This window comes from Amborella trichopoda, chromosome 5 (assembly GCF_054954075.1).
Source record: "Amborella trichopoda isolate Santa Cruz 75 chromosome 5, AtrichopodaSantaCruz75HAP2 v2.0, whole genome shotgun sequence".
In the NCBI taxonomy this organism is placed as follows: Eukaryota; Viridiplantae; Streptophyta; class Magnoliopsida; order Amborellales; family Amborellaceae; genus Amborella; species Amborella trichopoda.
This window is the reverse complement of record NC_142340.1, coordinates 3,446,039-3,468,402: the sequence shown is the minus strand read 5'-3', so window position 1 is coordinate 3,468,402 and position 22,364 is coordinate 3,446,039. Positions and strand designations below refer to the sequence as shown.

Here is a 22,364-nt window from a genome sequence, read left to right as displayed (position 1 = left end):
AAAAATCCGTTAGAAAAGGCTATTTTGATGGGAGAAAACCATCTAATTGATCATCTTATTTGGACCATCAAGTTTCAAGATTTTCATGCATTTATAAATTTACTTGATTTGAACTATTTTTGGAGTCTAAAAGTTTATAATTAGAGACAAACCTAGATTCTCAAGCCAACCTAAGGATTTCCAATGCCAAAATTACAAAATTACATCTTATGACAAAGTTCAGATATACACCTTACTTGGATTAGTTGACATTAATGCCATTTAATTGGCCAAAAAATATAGATTACAAAAGCAAAGTAGGAAAGAAAATGGAAATATGTCGAAACAATTGCTCTAGAGGATTCGAGGGGACATAAGTATCACAATAGGACATGAAAAAGGAAAAAGTTTATATAAGGTTGCAAACCTTAAAATGTAGAACTACATATGCAACTCAAAAATCTATCAGAAAGGTTATTTTAATGTTGAAAAGCCCTCTAATTGGACATCTCGACAGCGAGATGTATGAATATGAAAAAAAAACAAAAGACTTTGAATCCTAAAAATAGTGCACCTTGCAACACATTATCTACACCGTCCATTTTCAAGATTTTCACAAGTTTATAGATCTAATTGATTTTAACTAATTTTAGAGTTTAAAATTTTATAATTAGATATGAAAACCGATTTTGAGATAATCCTAAAAAATTTTTACATCAAAATTACATATTATGATAAACTTTGGAGGTGCTCCTTAATTGGATTGTTCAAAGTTGCAACCTTATAGAAACCATGCCCTATAAAAAAAACATATCCAATGGAATGACAACTTGCAAAAACAATGAAATCTCTTATATAATGCTTCTCTCAATTGCCAGAAACGTATTCAATGAGCCTCCGATCAAGCTCAAAATGTCGAGCTAGTAGACCCTGCAATACATACAAGCGATAATTTAATCATTATCTTCAACAAAAAAGAGGAAAAGATGGATATTTTCATCCCTAATGAACCAATCATTTCATATATTTCATCAAAGAATAACTTTGAAATATTGAAATCAAAGAGAAGTTGGTAGATATTTTTCTTCCGCAATGAACCACGCATTTCAAATATCTCAGCAAAGAATAACTGGGAAATATTGAAATAGAAGAGATGATGAAACTCTCTGCACGTACTTGCATCTAAATTGAAGTTTCACAACCAAATAAACTGGACATTGAGCATAGAAATGAAAGCTTCGCATGTTTTTATTTTTCATTGGGTGCTAGGTTCCCTTAATATTATGGATATAACAATCTAAATAACTAAATTTGAGGAGAAGAGGCTGGTGACATAGGTGTTCTGGACAAATGAAGGATTGTTTTTGAGACAGAAGGTTAGTTTGAGGATGTAGTTTAAAGGCCAAAAATATGCCGATTTTCTTTCTATTTGTTTTTGGATTTAATTAACATTGTTCAAATTCCCTGAAGACATTCGCGGAATTTCTGTCAAGGACCAGGATTAGAAGCAAGATGTTACCGGTCAATGCTGTTTTTTTGTCTTTTCCTATAAAAATAGTATTTTGTTAATCAAAATGAGGTAAGGCAGAAAGAAAGTTAATGGGAAAATGCCGTTAAAAATTATTCTAATGTACAAGGTGATACAGGGGTGAATTACAGATTCCATGAGGGGAATATGGCATCCACTTAAGTTCACAAAGAAACCCTGAATCCGAACTTTAAAATCAATGCTATGAGGAAAAAAGGCTGATATAAAGTGCAGTTGTCATAGTGATGGATAGCAATGCCAAGGTCTGAAGGTCTTTGCAGGCATGATCAGAGCCTGCAGTCACAAGGGCTCAGTGAGATCACTAATAACAGAAATACAGACCACAAAGTGCATCTCAGCATTTTATAAGATTACAATGATGGAGAGCAACATGCTGAATGCGAATATGGGGTTGAAGAGGGAAGATGCTGCTTGTCCATCAAAGCTTACAAAACTAAATGTGAGAGATACCAGATGGATAAAGCATACTATATATACCATGTTTGCCGTATGTATTATTATAGGACATCAGTAAATCGATGGTGATGTACTCTGAGGAAAGTCAGTGAGCATATTGATTTCCTAGCCAAAGAGGTGAGTGCGTTGACAGGCTATTTCAACTTTCAACTATATTATTTGCCACTCTGATGACACCTTTTTCCCATGTACGTCTTCTTCTGGTTGTGTAAAAATGATGTACAATCATCATCATCAAAACCTTTTTCCAACCAGAAGAAGTAATTGGAATGGCCTTAATAGAAGTATACATGCAATCTCTAATTCAATGATAAAAGTAAACAATAAATAATTGAATGGCCAAAAGCAATTAATCAACAAAACTTCAACAATAAAAGTTAAATATAAAAAGTAATTGGAATGGCCTAAGTAGTTGAACAACAAAATTTATTTCCAAATCAAACAAGTTATTTGAATAAGCAAGCTAGGTTCTAAATTTATTGGGAACATTTGAGATATTTCATGCGAATACATTTCAAAAGAAAACCCAACAAATTATCGTGACAAGTTATTGATAACCTTGATTTAGAAGTTGTAAACTGATAAACATGAGGAGGCAACTATAAACTTTACCAAGCAGTACCTTGGTTATAGTTGATGCAGACGCCTTTGATTCAAAATCCACCTCAGGATAACGAGCAATTTCTATGGCCTTGTCAAATAATATATATGTCGGAAGTTGCCCATGTGTCACTGCCATCAATCATAAATAAAATAAAATAATAAAAAAGCATACAGTTAAGTTCCATGGAATGTTTCATAAGTTTCATTGAATAACATGTTAAGCCTGGAATATTAAACAAGCAAGATTGCCAATAATATATCACCCATAGATAATTAGCAAAGAATAAATACCACCCAAAGATATTCCAAATTTTTCTGCAGCATTTGGGAAGAGCCCCAAATCAACCATACCAAAAGACAGACTATTGTTTGAATACCTGGTAGGAAAAAAACAAATATAAGCATTCAGATATGTTCAGATTCAGTTAATTACAAAGAATAACAAAATCCTGAACACTAACACACTACCAAGTTAGTATTCTAATTAAAGCAGTCTTAATCCAAAAAGTCATTTCACTCACCCCGTAATATTGGACACAAACCTGACACCTGAACTTTCGACACCTCGTGACACATTAATTTTTATATTTATTTCATAATTTTTTATATTTATTACAATAGTTTATATAGATACTAAAAAATTATTATATATCTTAATAAACCTTATGGATACACAAATTTATGCAATTTACCTCCTATAACATTTAAGGTTTTTTTTATTTCAAGCTTTCAGAAAAGTTAATAAAAATATTGTTATATGAACGATAGTGTTTTAGTTAAGGACACGGTTTCTATACGGCCAGTCTGCATATTGTAGAAATGCGGGCTTGGCAATAAATATATTTTTTAAATATAATTTGATCCTAATTTTTAGAGAATATATAATCTTTAACATGGAGATCATGAATATGGGGAAAAAAAAATTGAAGACTAAGAAAAATAATTATATTAAAAAAACATTTGGTCCGTTAGTTACACTTGTTTTTAGATGGACCACCTATTTGCATCCATCTTTAAGATGGATGCTTTATACCAATGTTATCAAATTCGCTTCGCTTCGGCCAACGAGGTTCAAAGCCTTCGGTTTTAAGGCATAAACCGAAGAGAAGCGAAGCCTGGTGTTGTCGTTTCGGTCAGATCCGGATCGCTTCAGGCTACTTCGGTCAAATTCGGACCGCTTCGGGTTTGCTTCAGGTATGCTTCAAGTATGCTTCGGCTAGCAAAGAAATAGTTATATAAATATATTTTTTATTTTTAGTTTTTTCTATTATTTGTATATATTTTATATATAATTATTTAATTATTTATACTAAATTAAATAAATAAAAAAAAGGCCTAAGTCTTCCCCCGAATCGACCGAAGCACCGAATTGCTGCATTTTTCTCACCAAACCGTAGAAGACTCCGAAACGAATCTGACAACATTGCTTTATACCTCTGGGCCGCATATTATAGAAATGCAGTCCAACTAGCATGAAACAATTTTCCTTTAGTTAATATTCTTTTATTTATAAAGAACATGTGTGTCATATTGTTTCCATTATATAATCACCACAGGTGATTCTTAAGTGCCATCTAAGATATCTTTGATCTGTCAGGGATGGACATCTGTGTTGGAGTCTATGCAACACTAAACAATAATTAAAATTCATCAATAAAAAAATAATTTAATTTCATCAACATCAACTGAGAGCCATCAACTTGAAGTGTTTTGCTTCCTCAACAACTGCATTACTAAAATAGAAGATAATAAAAATCTCACGTGATTGACAGATCAGCTAAAATGCGACTAGTTCGTATGCATTTGGATGACCACAAAGTCCGGAACTCCACCTACGAAGCAAACAAAAAGTCATTACCAACTTGAAGAATTCAACAGAATAAATATTTTTCTAGGAACAATCAGACATCCAACAATGGCATGAAATTGTAAGTGCCCAATGTGTACAAGATTCCAGATTCTCAGAATTTATTTAAAAGCTCCAATAAATGTATGCTATTAATTTTGCTCTTTTGTGACTTGTTTCATTTCTGATAAATAACTTAGTAACTCATAACTCATAAATAACTTAGTCAAATCCATTGCTTTGAACACATAGATACTTCTTAACATTCACATTTCACAATGGCATCAAGGAACTCTACTCATTAAGCCAATAATGTGCAAGAGTAATTCGAATCATAGTTGTTGGAGGCGGACGAGGGAGTGGGTATGCGATTAAGAGGAGGGGATCATTGGTTGCTAGAAGTTGTTAGCTTGGGAGCGCCATGGAAGCACCATAGAATAAATATATAAAAAAGGAAAATTTTGAAAAAATAAAATAAACATAATCATTTGAAATAATATTTAGATGCATAATCAATATCTTTTTGTACGTACCAGTAAATTTACTCAAAGAGAATTTGAGAGTAGTAACTCATATTTATTAACTCAAAGTAACATACAAGTCCTTCACAGTAATATACTCGCATTGTAAATGAAACGAAGGATATTATTTTAGTCAACTCAAATCATATAAATGCCCTAATAATTCCTTCATTTCAAACTATTAAAAGAAAAAAAGGAAGAGAGAGCAAATAATTTTAAAGGAAATTTATCAAACTACCAATAAGAAATGAATAAGTTAACACTTTGCCCATATCTTTTGACTTAATTTTAAAATACCCATAAAAAATACATTGTCTTGAGTTGGACTAGTTGTAAATGGGCAAATTGTTATAGAGTTCATCTATTAGGGGTGACCTTATAAATTCCTTAAATATAAACAAGAGAAAAAGATAGATGGGGGAGAGAGATTACTCTCTCTATTGTATGCATACATTTTGTAAAATAGAGGGGGAGAGGGATTACTCTCTCTATTGTATGCATACATTTTGTAAAATAGAGTCCTGAGTTTTTCCTGAACTAATTACCTATCATTAAAATAGATTTCTGAGTTTTTCACTGTGAGCATACTTAACAAGCTATTGTGTTGCTAGCATTGTGATCAATTTACGGAAATATTACAGACACGGGTATCAAATTAATTAGTTAACTCATAATGTGAAATACATGATGACAAGGCAATGCGTCCTGAATGTGCGATTATGCGTCGTGAATATAAGCAAAAGAGGATGTTAATGAGTGGTATAGAGAAAGAACAAACCAACCAAAACCTGGAAGTGTTGCCTTCAGTGAGAAGAACTTCCAACTGCAATGGTGTCAGACGAGTTGAATTGCCTAGCAAAACAGAATAATTGTCATTTTAGCAATTGTTATTTACTTGAACTTCTTTTGCTACTCATGTTCGTGTGAGTTCGTATCCAGGAAATACATGGAATGAAACTAATGACCTGTCACAGAAGTTTCAACAACTTGGTTTAGCAAACATTGAAAAGAACAGGCAAACCCTGAGAATTTCATTTTAAAACTCAGACACCAAACACGAGCAACGAACCTCATCATTGAGAAGGCCAGTTATACCCTGGACTGTCAAGTAACGTATTTCAGCATCATACACATCAGTTTTCGTGCTTATACAGCCACAGTCATGTCCTCGCGACCAAAAATAAGAGATACACTTCTTGAAGTTTTTCAATGCACTCCTTTATTGTGTATGTGTTCTCCACCTTTATCACAACAGCATCCTTTACTCCTTTATATTGCATAAGTAGACATGGTGAATAAATTTAGTTTTATTGCAAGATCAGAGGGTTTTTTTTTTAGAGTTATTTTATTTTATTAAACAATAAAAAGAGTTTACAAAATCATGTATTTCAGAATCTTATAGACATGGGAACAATTCCTCTTAGTATACTCACCACAGTCTATGCTTCTACATCTGTAAATAATGGAAGTTTACTTGATGTTTTCAGGTTTTATTACTGCATTGTGAGGCACTGTCCACCTTTATAGAAATAGTATCCTTTATATTGCAATATGCATGCCTGTAAAGTACGCTTTATAGTAAATTCAAGATCTGATTTTCATTTCCCGAACACATTCTCTCAAATGGTAACAGATTCAAGGATTCTTAATATGGGGATTGCACTCCTAATATAAAGATTGCATCCATGAAAACATGCACTCTTCATCCAAACGTTTCACCACACGTAGGCAATGTGCCGCAGCCAAAAAATAGAGGTACAAACTTTAGACGTAATATTCATGATGGTTGGGGAAGCAATTGCAAGCGTATGAACCCGGAAGGTAATAAATTTGAATAGGATTCCTGAAAACTATGAAAAAACTTTAGAAGTCACAATCACAATGGGTGGGGAGGCCATAGCAGAAGTATGAGTGGGAATGCGAAGGCAAACAATATGAGTGGGAATGCGAAGGCAAACAATCTGTACAGGACTCACACAAAGACAATGAGGAATCACTCCGCTAGTGGTGTTTCCCCACCCCGAAGGAAGATTGAGGTCTCTAAGATAGAAACCATTTTTTGTTGGTTTTATTACTTACGCTATAGCATGGTATAGCAAAGGAAATTCTAAGAAATTTGGCCCGTTGGGAATGGGCATCACACCCTCTGGACTCTGGACACGACTCGACTTTCAATGTGCAGATGAGTATGGGTAATCGGCACCTTCTGGAAGAGAAAGAAACCTCGCTAGCCCGGGGAGACCTAACAGAATTATCAAAAGGTATTATGAATCCGACAATAGGGCAGGGGAAGCAGTGGACGGAATCTATCTTAAAACAATCTCTCATCCACAGCCTTGGGTGGCCCACAGATGTACTGACCCGTAAAAGTCTATGGCTGGCAAGTGAGCGTTTTTTTGAACGATTCGCTACTTCAATAGTAGTACTTTAGTCTTAGTAGCTTTTCTTAATCTGAAAAAGGCGAGCATGCCGGTTGCCCGGTCGCCTATGCTATTAGGAGTTGTCCAACAATATGTCGTTCGCTCTACTGTTGGACAAGTCCTAATAGCAAAGGCTTTTAGAAACATGGGACTCAACTTAGGATAAATGCCTACTAGTTTCCAAAGTAAACCTTATTGTATTGGTCGAACAGATGTTAGCCTTTGGAACTCAAGTAGCCCGTTGATCACTCTTTATAGTATAGTGTTGCCTTATAACCAGTTAATTAAGTACCAAACAGTACTAACTAAAAACAACTCCATCCTTGTTCAGTTCCTACGAACTCAAATAGTAGTCAACCAAACTCCACTATCCCTGCTGGAAAGAGTGGGATGGCAGCGAACTGCTTCTTCATGAGCAGGGCCATTTCTGGGGACTCGAACAGAACCACCCACCGACGATGCAAGCTATTCCTCGCTACCAGCCTGCAGTAGCTTCCTCATTAGTGGCAAGGGAAGGTGAAGCTGGCAATCCATGAGCTAGTCGCATAAAAGGTACCACTAAAGATACAGCACAAGGCTTTATATCCCACTGATAAACAGTAGAGTAGACAATATCACAGGGCAGAATAACATTTTCCTAGATATTTTGGTATCCATCTAGCCCCAGAAAACTATCTTTAGACATTTAGAGTTTAGGCTTTAGGCCATAAAGACAATAACCGGCAAGTTACGTGGTTCCTTTCCAGCCCCTAACAAATATATTGAACATTATGTCACTAGAAAACATGGTGATATTCAGATTGCTATAATGCCCCAACACAAGAAAATTCCCAAGTTCGATTAGCTTCTTATCAACAGAAAAATACAACTCTTACCCAAATTCTTGACTGACTGAGACTTTAACTGGAAAATAACAAGATATTTCTATATGCAGTTTGTGCATCCCAAGTTCCCCTGATGCAATTCCTCCTGGAAACTTCCGAGTGTAAGATTTTAAATGGACTTTCAGTGTATAGGTCAGGGAATTTTCAATGATTAGCTTCCTCCCATCCAGCAATCCATTCCTGACATGCCGAAAATTCTCCATGTTTTTATACTTATTGATGATTTATTTTTTTATAGGACACAAGATGCATGTCTCACTATTTCTAATCAGACTACCTTATCTGATCATCTATAAAGTGTGTCGATCAATACATCTTTTTATGGGACACAAGATGCATGTCTCACTATTTCTAATCAGACTACCTTATCTGATCATCTATAAAGTGTGTCACTGCTATAATTTGTCAAAGTTAAAACAAACAAATTTGTGCCTAGTGGCACCCAAACAAATAGTGGCTTTCATATAGTTTAGAAACATTAATGTCAGTTGCAAACACCTTTAGCAATGTGTAATTTTCTCTTGATGTGTAGCATGCAAAGATGAGCCAAAAGAGTAAGAAGGAAGAATTTCGAAGTGATAAAGGAAGTTTTTAAGCATACCTAAACCAGAAAAAGCAGGTTGTCGAGTCAGAATTGACACAACTGAAAGAGATAAAACAAACAATTCGGTCAAATGGATGCCAACACAATGCTTATTATTGTTTTAAAAAAAGACGACAAATGCCGCATATAGCCACAGAAAATAAAAAAGATATAAAAGTAATGTGTAGCATGTATAAAAGAAAAAAAAAATCTCTTTTGGTCCTCTAGAAGTTTGCTGCACTAGTATGATGCTACATATATCTAGTTCTCACGTGTATTACAAAGTTACAAAATGCAAATACTACCTTCGGTAACAAATTATGAAATGTGCAATCAATAGTTCAGATTACTTGGGGCTTTCCTTCAATATTAGAATAAGCATTTTCCCTCAATTCTGATTCAAATGCTTTGGTCTGAGAATGTACCTGAGAGACCCAACAAGTACCAATAGGCTAAGTGATAGTCCAATACTAAAGCAACCATGATAAGGAAACCCTGAAACCCAAAATCAAGAGAAGAAAGATACATTCAAGGTCACAAAATTGTACGACAATAAAATCTAATAAAGAAGAACAGAAAAAAAAGATAAGTAAGATAACAGACAAGTTACCACTACAATAATTATTTCAAGGGCATGTATACTATAACCCAAAGGATATGGTGATGAAGAGATTGCAAGCCACTATTTAGATAACAGACAAGTTACCACTACAATAATTTCATCAGAAGGTGATGGATGACGTTCCAATGGATTATGAGTTCACAGTAAGTCCATTGAGTTATAGTATTCTTAATTATGAAGCATCAAACAAAAACGTACACTGTAAAGGAATTAATGGGATTTCCTAGAAGGCATGAATGACAGATTAGTGACTAGGGAGGAAAGGAAAGGTTCCAATAATATGACATGATATACAGTTTTGTGTTAATTGCAGCATTCTACAGTCTACACAATGGATTGAATAACTAAATTTACACAATGGAGTGAATAGTTAAACTTAGAGAGGCAAATGAGAATACCTTTGCATATAAAAAAGTATCAGCGATGAACGCTTCCCAGGTTTCGGCTTTAATCAACTGTAGTATGAAAACAAGGCAAAGACAACCATCAAGTCACCTTAAATTAATATTAAATGGAAAAAGTTTATATAAGGTTGCAACCTTAAAATGTAGAAATACAGATGCACCTCAAAAATCCATTGGAAAAGGTTGTTTTAATGTTCCCTCTAATTGATCATCTCATCGATGAGATGTATGAATATAAAAAAAAAAAAATTTGAGTCCCAGAAATAGTGCATCTTGTAACACATTATCTAGACCGTCCATTTTCAAGATTTTCAAGTTTATTGATCTACTTGATTTTAACCATTTTTGGAATTTAAAATTTTATAATTAAATATGAAAATAGATTTTGAGATAATCCAAAGAGTTTTTTACACCAAAATTACATGTCATGATAAAATTTGGATGTGCACCTTAATTGGATTGTTTAAGGTTGCAACCTTATAGAAACCACACCCATATTAAATATATTGTCATTTAATGTAATATGTACAGAATGCTCCCATGCCAAATTGACACCCCACATGAAATAACTCTGCTTGCAGATAGACATAAAGTTCAAAAAGATGAGAAGTCAACCACTATGATTTGCTAACTCTTCTACATTTGGTTGCAATTTGAATTGAAATTCTAGACATCAGGAAATCTCAAAGTCTAATTGATGTTAAGACTTGAACTTTATTGTGATATTGCCTTTATTAAACTAAAAAGCCCAATTACTTTTCAATTGACATTCATTCCAGAAACATTCAAGGGATATTTAAGCATTTATCCTTGATGATTAGATGGCAATTCCTACCTTTCGAACAAAGACAAACAATTAAAAACGTTATATCCTATCCAATCTGTAGATGACCATTTATTCTTTATTGAACTAATGCATTTAATCCCATTTTCACCATTTTCTATGGAAAGTAATACCAATTTCCTGAAAAATATTATTCTCCTCCATTATACATTTACATTCCGCATACATTTGCAACAATAACTGTTGGGCCCACTAGATCGAGCCCTATGGCAAAAACTGTCGATACGCACAGTGGAACCCAAATATGGGACAAAATACACCAAAATTCATGCATGTGTATACAAGTGAAAATAGCAAGCAATAAATAGAATAAACACTGAGACCAAATTTAAGTAGTTCACCTTTTTAGACTATGTCCATAGGAGAGAGATCAGATCCACTATTTAAAATTAAAAATAATGATTACCCAATCATCCAAGAAGTAAGCTTTCTTGGGCTCTCTGACTTCTTCTGCAGGATTTTCTCTCTCTAGGATTTCCCTTCTCAGAGGTTCTTCTCTCTCATAGGCTTTCTTCTCGTTCTCTCTCTGACAGGCTTCTCTCTCTCTCTTCTTCTTCTTTTCTCTAATAAAAGGTTTACTCTCTCAGCAATGAAGAGACATACCAAGAAGAGGCACCTATATCAAGAGAGGAACTCAACATCATAAGAAAAATCACAGGCACTCACGTGTGCCTTTTTATGTGGAATGAAATTTTTTTCATACTCTCTAAGAAAGATAAGTAGAACCGATGCATGTGATTGATCAAGAGTTAAGAAACTCTCTCAACCTCTCACATGACGTTTATTTCATTCCAACCACCAAAATGACTTGATCAACAAGTCATAGGTTGAAGTTTCCAAAACTGTTCCTATTAATTTGGACAATCATGTGAACGTCGCTCTCAACATGGGATGGGATTCTCCCAACAATCTACTGCTCCTGTCCCATGGGGGAGGATCTCTTCCATAGATTAACTAGGTGCTCAGATTGCACCCATGCCAGCCATGCTTTTGCACAACTCTTGGTTGTCTCTGGTCAAGGTCTTTGTCATCATATCTGATGTATTCTTGTCAGTATGGATCTTCTCTGGCTACAAAACTTCTCAAAATCATCTGAAATCAAACGGTAACGCACATCAATGTGCTTCATTCTTGAATAGAAGCTAACATTCTTATTCAAGTGGATAGCGCTTTGACTGTCACAATGGATGATATACCTGTTTCAAGCTCAGCTCTTAGAGGAATCTCTTCATCCATATCATCTTCTTGTAAGCTTCTAAGACTGCAATGTATTCTACCTTTGTGGTCGACAGAATCACACACTTCTACAATTTGGACTGCCATGAACCAGCTTTGCCTACAAAAGTGAACAGGCATCCCGAGATTGACTTCTTGGAGTCCATATCTCTAGCCATATCTGCAACACACTTTTACATTGAATCTTTTTGGCTACTTTATATACATCTCTTCCTCCAAATCACCATGGAGAAAGGCAGTCTTGATATCTATCTTTTCTATATCTAGATTCAAGCTTGCAGTCAGGCCTAACACCATATGAATTGATGAAATTTGCACCCCGGGGAGAAAAAATTCCATAGAAGTTGATACCCCTTTTCTGCCCGAAACCTTTCACAACCAACCTGGACTTGTACCTTGGTTGTGAGCTCTTTTCTTTAATCTTTAGCCTGAATACCCACTTGTTCTTTAGTGCCTTCTTGCCTTTAGGAAACTTTACTAGGTCAAAGGTGTGGTTCTTATACAAAGACTTCATCTTCTCGTGCATAGCTTTAAATCACTCCTCTTTATGTTTGTTGGCTTGAGCTACCTGATAGCTTTCGAGTTCACCCCTTCAATGTATAAGATATACTGTGATGCAGGGTATTTGGTAGAGGGCTTATGTTCTCTAAAAGACCTTTTTGGTTCAACTGTAGGTGGCACTCCTTGAACAGGTTGCTCCCCTTACTTCACATCACTTGGAACTGACATGTCAAACTCTTGGGACCCATCCTCTTGTTGCACTTCTCCCTAGTCTTCATGTCCCATTGAAGGAAGAACTATGACCGATTTTGAATCATTGAAGATCCGTGGCTTTTCTTACTTATCTATGTCTTCAATTGCAAGGTCTTCTTGAAATACCACATCCCTACTCCTAATCACCTTCATACTCTCAAAATCTCATATCGTGTAGCCGAACTCTTCATTTAAGTACCTTAAGAAGATGTATAGGAGTGCTTTCTCATCTAACTTGGATCTTTGTTCCTTTGGCACGTGCACAAATGCCTTGCACCCGAACACCCTCAAGTGCGAATAAGAGATATCTCTTCCGGTCGAAACTCTCTCTGAGATTTTGCCATCTAGAGGAAATAATGGTGATCTATTTATTAGGCAGTATATTATGAGAACTGCTTCACCTTAATACGACTTTGGTAACTTGGCGGCGGATAGCATGCTCCCAATTCTCTCCATAATGGTGTGATTCATTATTTCTACTGCACCATTATGTTGGGGGCTATATGGCACTATCTTTTTGTGCCTTATGCCATGTGAAACAGTAGCTTTTGAAAGCATTTGAGGTGTACTCTCCCCCATTGTCTGATCTGAGACACTTCAAGAATTTACATGTCTCCCTTTCCACCTTAATATGAAAATTCTAAAAGATCTTAAACACCCGATCTTTCGATTCCATTAAGTATACCCACACCTTTCTTGAAACATCATCGATGAAGTTGACGAAGTATGATGTGCCACCAAGCGACTTGACATCCATAGGACTACACACATCTTAATACACCAGATCTAAGATTTTCGTATCTTTAGAGCTCTTACTTGAGAATAAGACTCTATGTTGTTTGCTTATGGTCACATGGGGTTAGAGATGTATTTTTTATACAGGGAAGAATATGCTTATTTCCTAAGATTTGTATTCTATTTTTACTCATGTGGCTAAGATGCTTGTGCCATAAGTCTAGTACAGGTTATTCCATGATGGCATTAAATTTGTCATTAGAGACTCGCACTTGTGTTCTATGAAGTGAATAATACTTTTTGCCTTTCGCACGACAAGAAATCCCTTCGTTAGTTTTAGTGTCCCTTAACGAACATTGAATGGTACCTTTCCTCATCTAAACACCCTCCTGAGATGAGGTTCAGACAAATATCTGGTACATATTTGACGTCATTTAGCAGCAACTTCATCCCAATGTCAATCTTGATGTGTACATCTCCCTTAGGCACAATCTTTGAGGAACCACTATTCCCCATCTTTACGAAGCCAAAGCCTCCCTCTCTGCAACAAGCAAACAACGTCTATGTAGAATAACATGAAATGATGCTCCGGTATCTACAACCTAGTTAGAGTTGCATAAATTTGATGCAATATTAATGCACCCGTTACCACAGTTTTCAACCATGCCAACATTTGTGGTCACGACAGTGGTTTGCTTGTCATCATCCTTGCCATTGTCCTCAATCTACTCTTTCTTGGTCTTTCGGCACTCTTTTCTTGATGTGCTCATTCTTTCCACAATGATAACATGTGACCCCTTTTCTCGACTTCAATCTAGATTTATCCTTAGATCGGTTTTGGTCCCTATTTTTGGACCTTCCTCAATTTATGAAAAGAGCTTGCGAGTTCAATAAGTCTGAGGATCTTCTTCTCGTCTTCTCATTCAGCAGACTATTAGTGACTTGACTTATAGTCACTATCCCATCAAGTGTTGAGTTACTTACGAAGACTACCAAGGTCTCTCAATCGCCCGGTAATGAACCAAACAAAAACAGAGCTTGTAGCTCATCTTCTAGGAACAAGTTCATCGTTGCGAGTCGGTTAACAATACTTTGCACCTCATTTAAGTGCTCTGCAATGGATCCCTAGTCTCTGAACTTCATGTTGACCAATTTCTAAATCAAGAACACCTTATTTCCGGTGGTCTTTCTCTCGTACAAGTCATGCAGCTTATCCCACAATGACTTGGTGAATGTCTCCGTCAACATGGTGGAACACATTTGTGTCCAACCATTATCGAATAAATCCAAGAACCTTTCGATCCAGCCTCTTCCGCTCATCATCAATCATACCTTCGGGCTTGTGTTCTACCCCTTCAATGGGTATGTACAAGTTCCTACAATATAGAAGCTCTTCCATCTTCAGCTTCCAGATGATCCAATTATTCTCATTTAGTGATATCATCCTACTACCGGTATTGGAATCCTTTAATACACACATACAATCTTCATACCCCCCTTCTCCCTTTCTTCTTTTCACTGGCGGTTAGGGCGGATCACTATCTGTTAAAGTCCATTCAACGGTTAAGAGCTTCTGGCAGTTAAAGTGCCTCCGTTGGTTAAGATCCTCCCCCATGTGATAGGAGGGAGAGATTGTTGGGAGAATCTTATCCCATGTTTGAAGCGACCTTCACGTGGTTGTCCAAATTAATAGGGGCAGTTTTGAAAACTCCAACGTATGACTTGATAATTAAGTAATTAGGTGGTTGGAATGAAATGGACATCAGTTGAGAGGTTGAGAGAGTTTATTAACTCTTTACCAATCACATTCAAAGATTTACCTTCTCTCTCTTAAGGAGAAAGAAAGAATAAAAAAAAGTGCATTCCACATAAAAAGCCTCACATGAGGGCCCAAACTTTTCTTATGATATTGAGTTCCTCTCTTGATGTACGTGCCTCTTTTTGGTATGTCTCTTCATTGTTGAGAGATATAGTAAACCTTCTATTAGAGAGAAGAAGAAGAAATGAGAGAAAGTGATCTTTCTTGTTAGAGAGAAGAAGAGAGAGACAGAAGCTTGATAGAGAAAGAAGGGGAAGAAAGCCTCTAAGAGAGAAGAACCTTAGAGAAGGAAAATCCTAGCGAGAGAAAATCCTCTAAAAGAAGTCAGAGAGCCCAAGAAAGTTTGTTTCTTGGATGATTTTGTAATCATTATTTTTAAATAATGGATCAGATCTCTTTACCTAGCCTAAAAAAGTGAACCACATAAATTTGATATGTGTTTATTTTATTTAAGAACAGCGCTTGTAGCTCATCTTCTAGGAACAACTTCATCATTGCGAGTTGGTTAACAATGTTTTACACTTCATTTAAGTGACCTATAACGGATCCCCCGTCCCTGAACTTCATGTTCACCGATTTTCGAATCAAGAATGCCTTATTTCTGTCAGTCTTTCTCTCGTACAAGTCATGTAGCTTATCCCACAATGACTTGGTGGATCTCTTTGTCGACACATGGTGGAACACATTTTTGTCTAACTATTGTCGAATAGTTCCAAGAGCTTTTCGATCTAATCTCTTCCGCTCATCATCAATTATATCTTTGGGCCTGTGTTCTACACCATCAATGGGTGTATACAAGTCATTTTAGTATAGAAAATATTTCATCTTTGGCTTTTAAATGATCGAGTTATTCCCATTGAGTGAACTCCTGGTATTGGAATCCATCTCCAATCCATGCACATAGTCTTGACACCCCTCTCTTCTCCCTTTCTTCTTTTCACTGACAGTTAGGGAGGATAACCTTCTTTTAAGTCTCTTCAACAGTTAAAGGGCCTCCAGCAGTTAAGGTGCCTCCGTCGGCTAAGATGCCTCTGACAGTTAAGACGCCATTGTCAGTTAAGGTGACTTTGACAGTTGAGGCTTCACCATCGGTTAAGTTGTCTTCGTCAATTAAGAGTGACTTTGTCAATTAAGGGCGATCTCGTCGGTTAAGGTCGATTTCTCTGGTTAAGGGCAACTTCATCGGTTAAGTGCCCCAGCAGCAGTTAAGGTGTCTTTTGCTGGTAAAATCCCACCGGTTGTCAAGGTGTCACCGCCAGTTAACGGTTAAAGTGGTTCACTGTTAGTCAAGGTGTTAACTAACAATCCGTCGGTTAAGCCGTTATTTGCACAATGGTCACTCACCGACAGTCACTTTTAATGTCAGTTAAGGTTCACCGGCGGTGGTTAAAGTAGTTCACTGTTGGTAAAGGTGTTAACTGTCGGTCCGTCGGTTAAAACCTGCTTTGCACAGTGGTCACTCACCGACGGTCTCTTTTAACAGAGAGTATGTCCCAAAACACTCCCTTCAGCTGCCAAAGCTGCCTACCTTAAGAGTTTTCTTCCTTGTTCATTCAAAGCTCCTTTAGGCGATTAAAATAGAATCCAACCTACCACGAGGTTTCGCAGGGACAAGGGAAAAACGTGCACTCCAATACCACTTGTTAGGCTCGACAGGGTGAGCCCAACAATAAATGCATTACTAATAATGCGTACGGCAATACTTCAGCATTCATACACCAAAGATAGCAATTGCCCCAACAAAGCCGTTGGACGGATTGAAATCCACCACGTTTATTCTCTGTTTTCTATCATAAAACAAATCAACTAATAAAGAAAAAATACAGTACCTTAACAGTTGCTAGAGTGAACAATGCCAAAATCGCCTGAATTTCCTGTTAAAGCATCAATATCTTACCGGTAAATTCATTTACCCACTAACTGAATCAGCACTCAGTTAAACAAAATTTAGAAATTTGGCTGAAGTTACTACATCAAAAAATCCCAACAAAGAGAAGAACCCTTAGATCCTAGAAATTAAACATGATCTTGATGAGTGAGAAAATAAAAAGCTTTGATAGATTTACCCTGTGAAGGAGATGAGAGGAAAGTTGAGGAGATAGAAACTCGGTAGCCCACTGGCGAACAACGAGGTATGAGAAGAATAGGAAGGAGTGGAAGAGATAGAAAGGCTCGGAAAGCATAACGTTCAGCCATTGAAGCGGATTGCTCTTGGCCATTCTAGCTTTCGCTCTCCTATTCTGTGTTACGGTTTTCTCTCTCCTGCACCTTGTTAGACTGTTATGGTCTTTCTATCCGCTCGGCTGATCCTCCTTAATCCACTGATTTTAGGTCACTCTCTCTCATCTACAATTTTAAGGTTCCCTCTCTTCCATGGCAGCTTTCTCTCTCCTTTTTATATTTCTCTCTCTTCCCTGGAAGCTTTCTCTCTCTTCCATTGAGTTTTTGCACGTGAAAAAACTCCTTGATGCATGACCTGCAGGAGTATTTTTGTCTTAATATATATTTTTATATCAATTGGTGGTGAAATACTCCCATGACTAATAAGAGGGAGTTTTTTTGACGTGAAAATGTGTTATGAAAAATATTAATATTTTCACTCGCACCAAATGTACTCAGGTTGCTCTAAATATCATAAATGAAGGGGTGAGGGGCCCCATTCTAAATGAAGGGGATGGGAATTGGGCCGGTTCGACCCAACCCAAAAAGGGCATAGATCTGGACTCAAATTTATACTGGCTAGGTCTCGGTCCAAATGAGCTGGACCTGATTAGGGTCTGGTTCTATTCTAGACCCTATGGCTTGGATCAAGGCCGACCAACCCAAACTAACCAATTATTTATATAAATGTTTGTGTAGAATTTTTACGTATATCATCATTATTTAAGTCTTATTCTAAATATTTAATATCAGCTATATAAATATCTATTTTTCTCTATCAAGTGTCATACTTTCAGTATTCACAAAAAAAAAAAAAAAAAATCATACTTCAATCAAACAAAAATTCACTATATATTTTCTCACTACTTCTATTTATGCCTTTTTGGGCGTACCCTTTATCCTTTTATAGCTTTCTACTTAAACCAAATTCCAGCTCCTAACTGGTGTTATATTACATCTACGATACACATGGCCAACCCATCTAATTCGATTTTCCCTTATGTTAGTGCCTATTGAAGTCACACCTAAATTCTCTCATATGTATCCATTCATATAATATGAATGTGTATATACAATAATCTTTATATATTTCTAAAGGGGGCGGTTTTCATAACGTTGCAACCTTAAACAATCCAATTAAAGCGCACCTTAAAATTTTACCATAACATATAATTTATTGTAAAAAATTATTAGGATTATCTTAAAATCTATTTTCATACCTAACTAGAAAATTTTAAATTCCAAAAATGGTTAAAATCACGCAGATCTATAAATATATGAAAATCTTGAAAATTGACAGTCTAGATAATGTGTTGCAAGATGCACTATTTTCGGGATTCAAAAACTTTTTTTTTTTTCATATTCATAGATCCTGACGTCGAGATAATTGATTAGAAGGCGTTTTCAATATTAAAACAACATTTCTTATAGATTTTTGAAGTGTATATGTCATTCTACATTTTAAGGTTGCAATATTATATAACTTTTCCTATTTCTAAATACCTAGACCGAACATAGGCCTAGTTAGGTTGGGGTCGACTTGCACCTCACCCATTGACATCCCTACCTACCCCGCCTAAATGTTTCCAAATGACATATGTACGGATCCAAGCCATGCCATGCCATACCAATTTAAAAAAAATTTCCAAATGCCATATGTACAGATCCAAGCCATGCCATTTCCTTTGTATCTCAATGAGCATATTTGTTTTATGGTAAATGACCCACTCAGGAATTGCTATCTCTAGCGCACCGTTGGAATGATCAATTTTTCTAAGCTTACTGAAAAATAATGGGACATTAGTAATCTATGGGTGTGACCAATGCCCCACCTAAACAAAATTTCATATCAATCTGATTTTTCTTTTGAACATACAAATTGCATTATTTATAAGTGGATCCCAAAATTTCTGAGCCCTCTTGAGTGGGTCATTTGCTTGTGGGACCTAAAGGCTTCCTGTTGCATGGGTATTGATCACAAGCACAAAAAAATATTGAATCTCATTGGGATGGAGTTGTGACATGATGATCACAGCAGGCAGAGAAACAATTGCATGTCAACATGTTTAAAAGAAGGGAAATTTATAAAAAAAAATTATTTTATTATCAAATTTAAAAAATAATCTTCTATATTTTATATAGGAAAAATTATTAAAATATACTTAAATTTTTAACAATATAACATTTTATCTTTTATCAACTATTCATGGCCATGTGTATTTAGATGGGTATTTTGAAATTAAATAAAAAAATGTGAATAAAATACTAAATAGTCTCTCTTATGTACATTTTTATAAATTCCCTTTTTGTATTTTACACTCAAGTTCCATTCTTTGAAGTGTGAATTGTGTTTTAATTTTATTTTCTTTTGTGTACCTCACGATTAATCCCAAATTCAGGAAGTTCATGCTTCGCACCATGACACGTTGTAAAAATACCAAAAAATAATTTAAAATGAATAAAAAACAAAAAATACCCTTAAACTTTGTGGTATTGTGGTGCATGTTGTTCGTAGATGACATCGTTTTGATCGATGAGACTCGAAACAATGTTAATACAAAGTTAGAACTTTTGAGGGATGCTCTAGAATCTAAAAGAAGATTTTAAAATTAGTCGAACTAAGATAAAGTATATAGAATGCAAGTCTAATAATAACAGGAATAGATATGAGAACCTAGTAAAGATTGATGACCTCGAAATACAAAAAAGAGTGGACCTTTCATATCTTGAGCCTATAATCTAGAAAAATTGAGAGATTGAGGAAAATATCACACTTAAAATCACAGCTAGATGGGCGAAATAGAGATGTGCAACTATAAGTTTATGTGATTGCGGCATACCAATGAAGTTGAAAGACAAGTTTTATAGGAGAGCTCCAGCTTTGCTCTATAATACATAATATTGAGCAGTCAACAAACAATATACTTATAGAATTATAGACACCCCCTCGAAAATCTGGCAAAGGGAACTCCTAAAAACCTCAATTCTGAGCTTAAAGGACCACAAAATAGACTATAAGAAACCTAAATCCAATATAAGTACTCCAAAATTGCCCAAATTCTATCTCAACTTGAAGTAAACGCGAGATCTTTCCAACGGTTCAAGAATCTCATGAATCAGACCTACGGATAAAAACATCCAACAAATAATAATTAAGTCCCTGTGAGATCTAAGTGTTGAGCCGCGGGCCAAGCGGTGACGCTTCCTGGTGATGCAGTAAAACGCGTTTTATTTAATTAAATAAGGCTACAACTTCCAGATAAATCCAAAACAATTCCAAAACAATTCAAAAAAAATCAACAAAAATCACCAATTGAATCCTATAAATACCCCCTCCATAACCCAAAATAAAAAAAAATAAAAAAAGATCAAGGAATCCTTAGAAATTCCCGAAATTAGAAAAATAGCTAAAAAATATCCAAAAATATGAAAAAACCCTAAGAAAATTTATGATTTTTTTAAAAAAAATCTCCAAAAATCATTAAAAATCTCATAATTCATATTCAACATTTGGAGATCGCAAAACAATCTCAAAAAATCTCAAGAAATAACAAAATTGTTATTCAACCTTTGGAGATCCTAAAACAATCCTAAAAATCCCCAAAAATCATAGAATTCATCTTCAACCTTTGGAGATCCCAAAATCCTTAGAAAACTAAGAAAATTATTCTCTAATCTCAATAAATCCCAAGAAAAAGCCTAGAAAGACTCTACCTAAAATTCGTCGTTTTTCCATTTGTCTTAGGAACCCTCGATCTAAGTAAAAAAACCTTAGATATACCAATTCTAGAAACAAAATACACCCAAAATGGTAGTGCAAATCGAAAGAACGGCCTGATCCAAGCTCGAAACTTTAGGTTTCGGGTCCCTAGATGTTAGTATTTCTTTATTTGCTCAATTTAGTTTGTTTTTCTTCATTTAATTATTTGTTTTAGTTTATTTTTCTAAAAATTAAATTATTATTAATATTTTATTAAATTTAGAAGCATTTTTTTAGATCAAAATACGAATTTGGAGCTAGCGCTACCAGTGGCCTCAGAAAAGATCAGGTCTGTATAGATTTGGGATTTTTCTGAGCTCATAATTTAAGCGACTTCACTTTTTCTACTTTTTTAAAAATAATTCAGTTTTTGCTAAGATTTGAGTAGATCTCATCCCAGAGGTTGGCGTAAATCAGAGCGTAAACAAGAATTAGTGTAGCAGAGATGATACTCTTAAGATAGATGAGTGGCAAAATAAGAAGAGATATAATTCAAGATGAATACATTCAAAAAATTTTAGGTGTGCTACCAATAGGTAATAAGATAAGAGAGAGTATACTTATGTAGGTTGGCCATGTGTAAGGTAGACCTAATACAATACCTGTTAGGAGATGCCAGTCAGTTCAAGTGGAATGCTAAAAAAGGCAAGGGGTGACCCAAAAGGACATAGTCAGAAGTAGTGAGAAAATACATGGAAATTTATTAGCTAACTGAGGGTATGATCCTTAATAGAGCAGGATGGTGGACCAGGATTCGTGTAGCTTATCCTAATTACTTGGAAAAAAACTTTGAAGAAGATGATGATGATGTATATTTTTTATCTTTTTAATTACATTTTAATATCATTTACAAGTGTGTTATGGTGAGAGGTATAGATGCTCAAAATTCAAGCAAAATAAATTTTATTAAAAAATAAAATACAATATTTCTTATAAAAAGTGAGACTTACATGTAAATATAAAATCTACAAGCCTATTTGGAATTTTCAAAAAATGGCTTTTCTTGATTTTTAAAAACATCATATAAAAATAAATATATATCAATATGAAAAAGTTGAATAGTTGTGAACCTTAGGGCTTGTTTGGATGATGAACAATCTTATCAAGAGTAGATTGTCTTTTGTGAGATTAATACACTGTGAATAATTTATTATATTGTCAATTATTTGGTATGTACCTTAAACCATATA

At 35.3% G+C, this 22,364-nt stretch overlaps 1 protein-coding gene across 11 annotated transcripts; it reads right to left on the bottom strand.

The window, feature by feature from the left end:
* Positions 1-652: 652 nt before the first annotated feature.
* Positions 653-18,022, bottom strand: LOC18443390 (Thioredoxin superfamily protein). 11 transcript variants are annotated; one of them, XR_016055640.1, is made up of 11 exons: positions 17,321-17,854; positions 17,084-17,128; positions 9,862-9,918; positions 9,267-9,336; positions 8,860-8,901; positions 6,024-6,221; positions 5,733-5,806; positions 4,349-4,419; positions 2,879-2,964; positions 2,607-2,716; positions 653-909 (listed from the first exon to the last, which is right to left on the bottom strand). XR_016055640.1 is itself a non-coding variant. In XM_006853580.4 (10 exons), exons 1-10 carry the CDS (start codon positions 17,471-17,473, stop codon positions 847-849), a joined length of 771 nt encoding a protein of 256 aa, XP_006853642.1. In that variant the 5' UTR covers positions 17,474-18,022; the 3' UTR covers positions 653-846. The 11 variants fall into 11 exon arrangements, 3 of the variants coding, with proteins under 3 accessions (XP_006853642.1, XP_020528779.1, XP_088723043.1); XR_016055641.1 differs by having other exon boundaries at positions 5,737-5,806; XR_016055642.1 differs by having other exon boundaries at positions 5,743-5,806.
* Between the last annotated feature and the right edge of the window lie 4,342 nt (positions 18,023-22,364).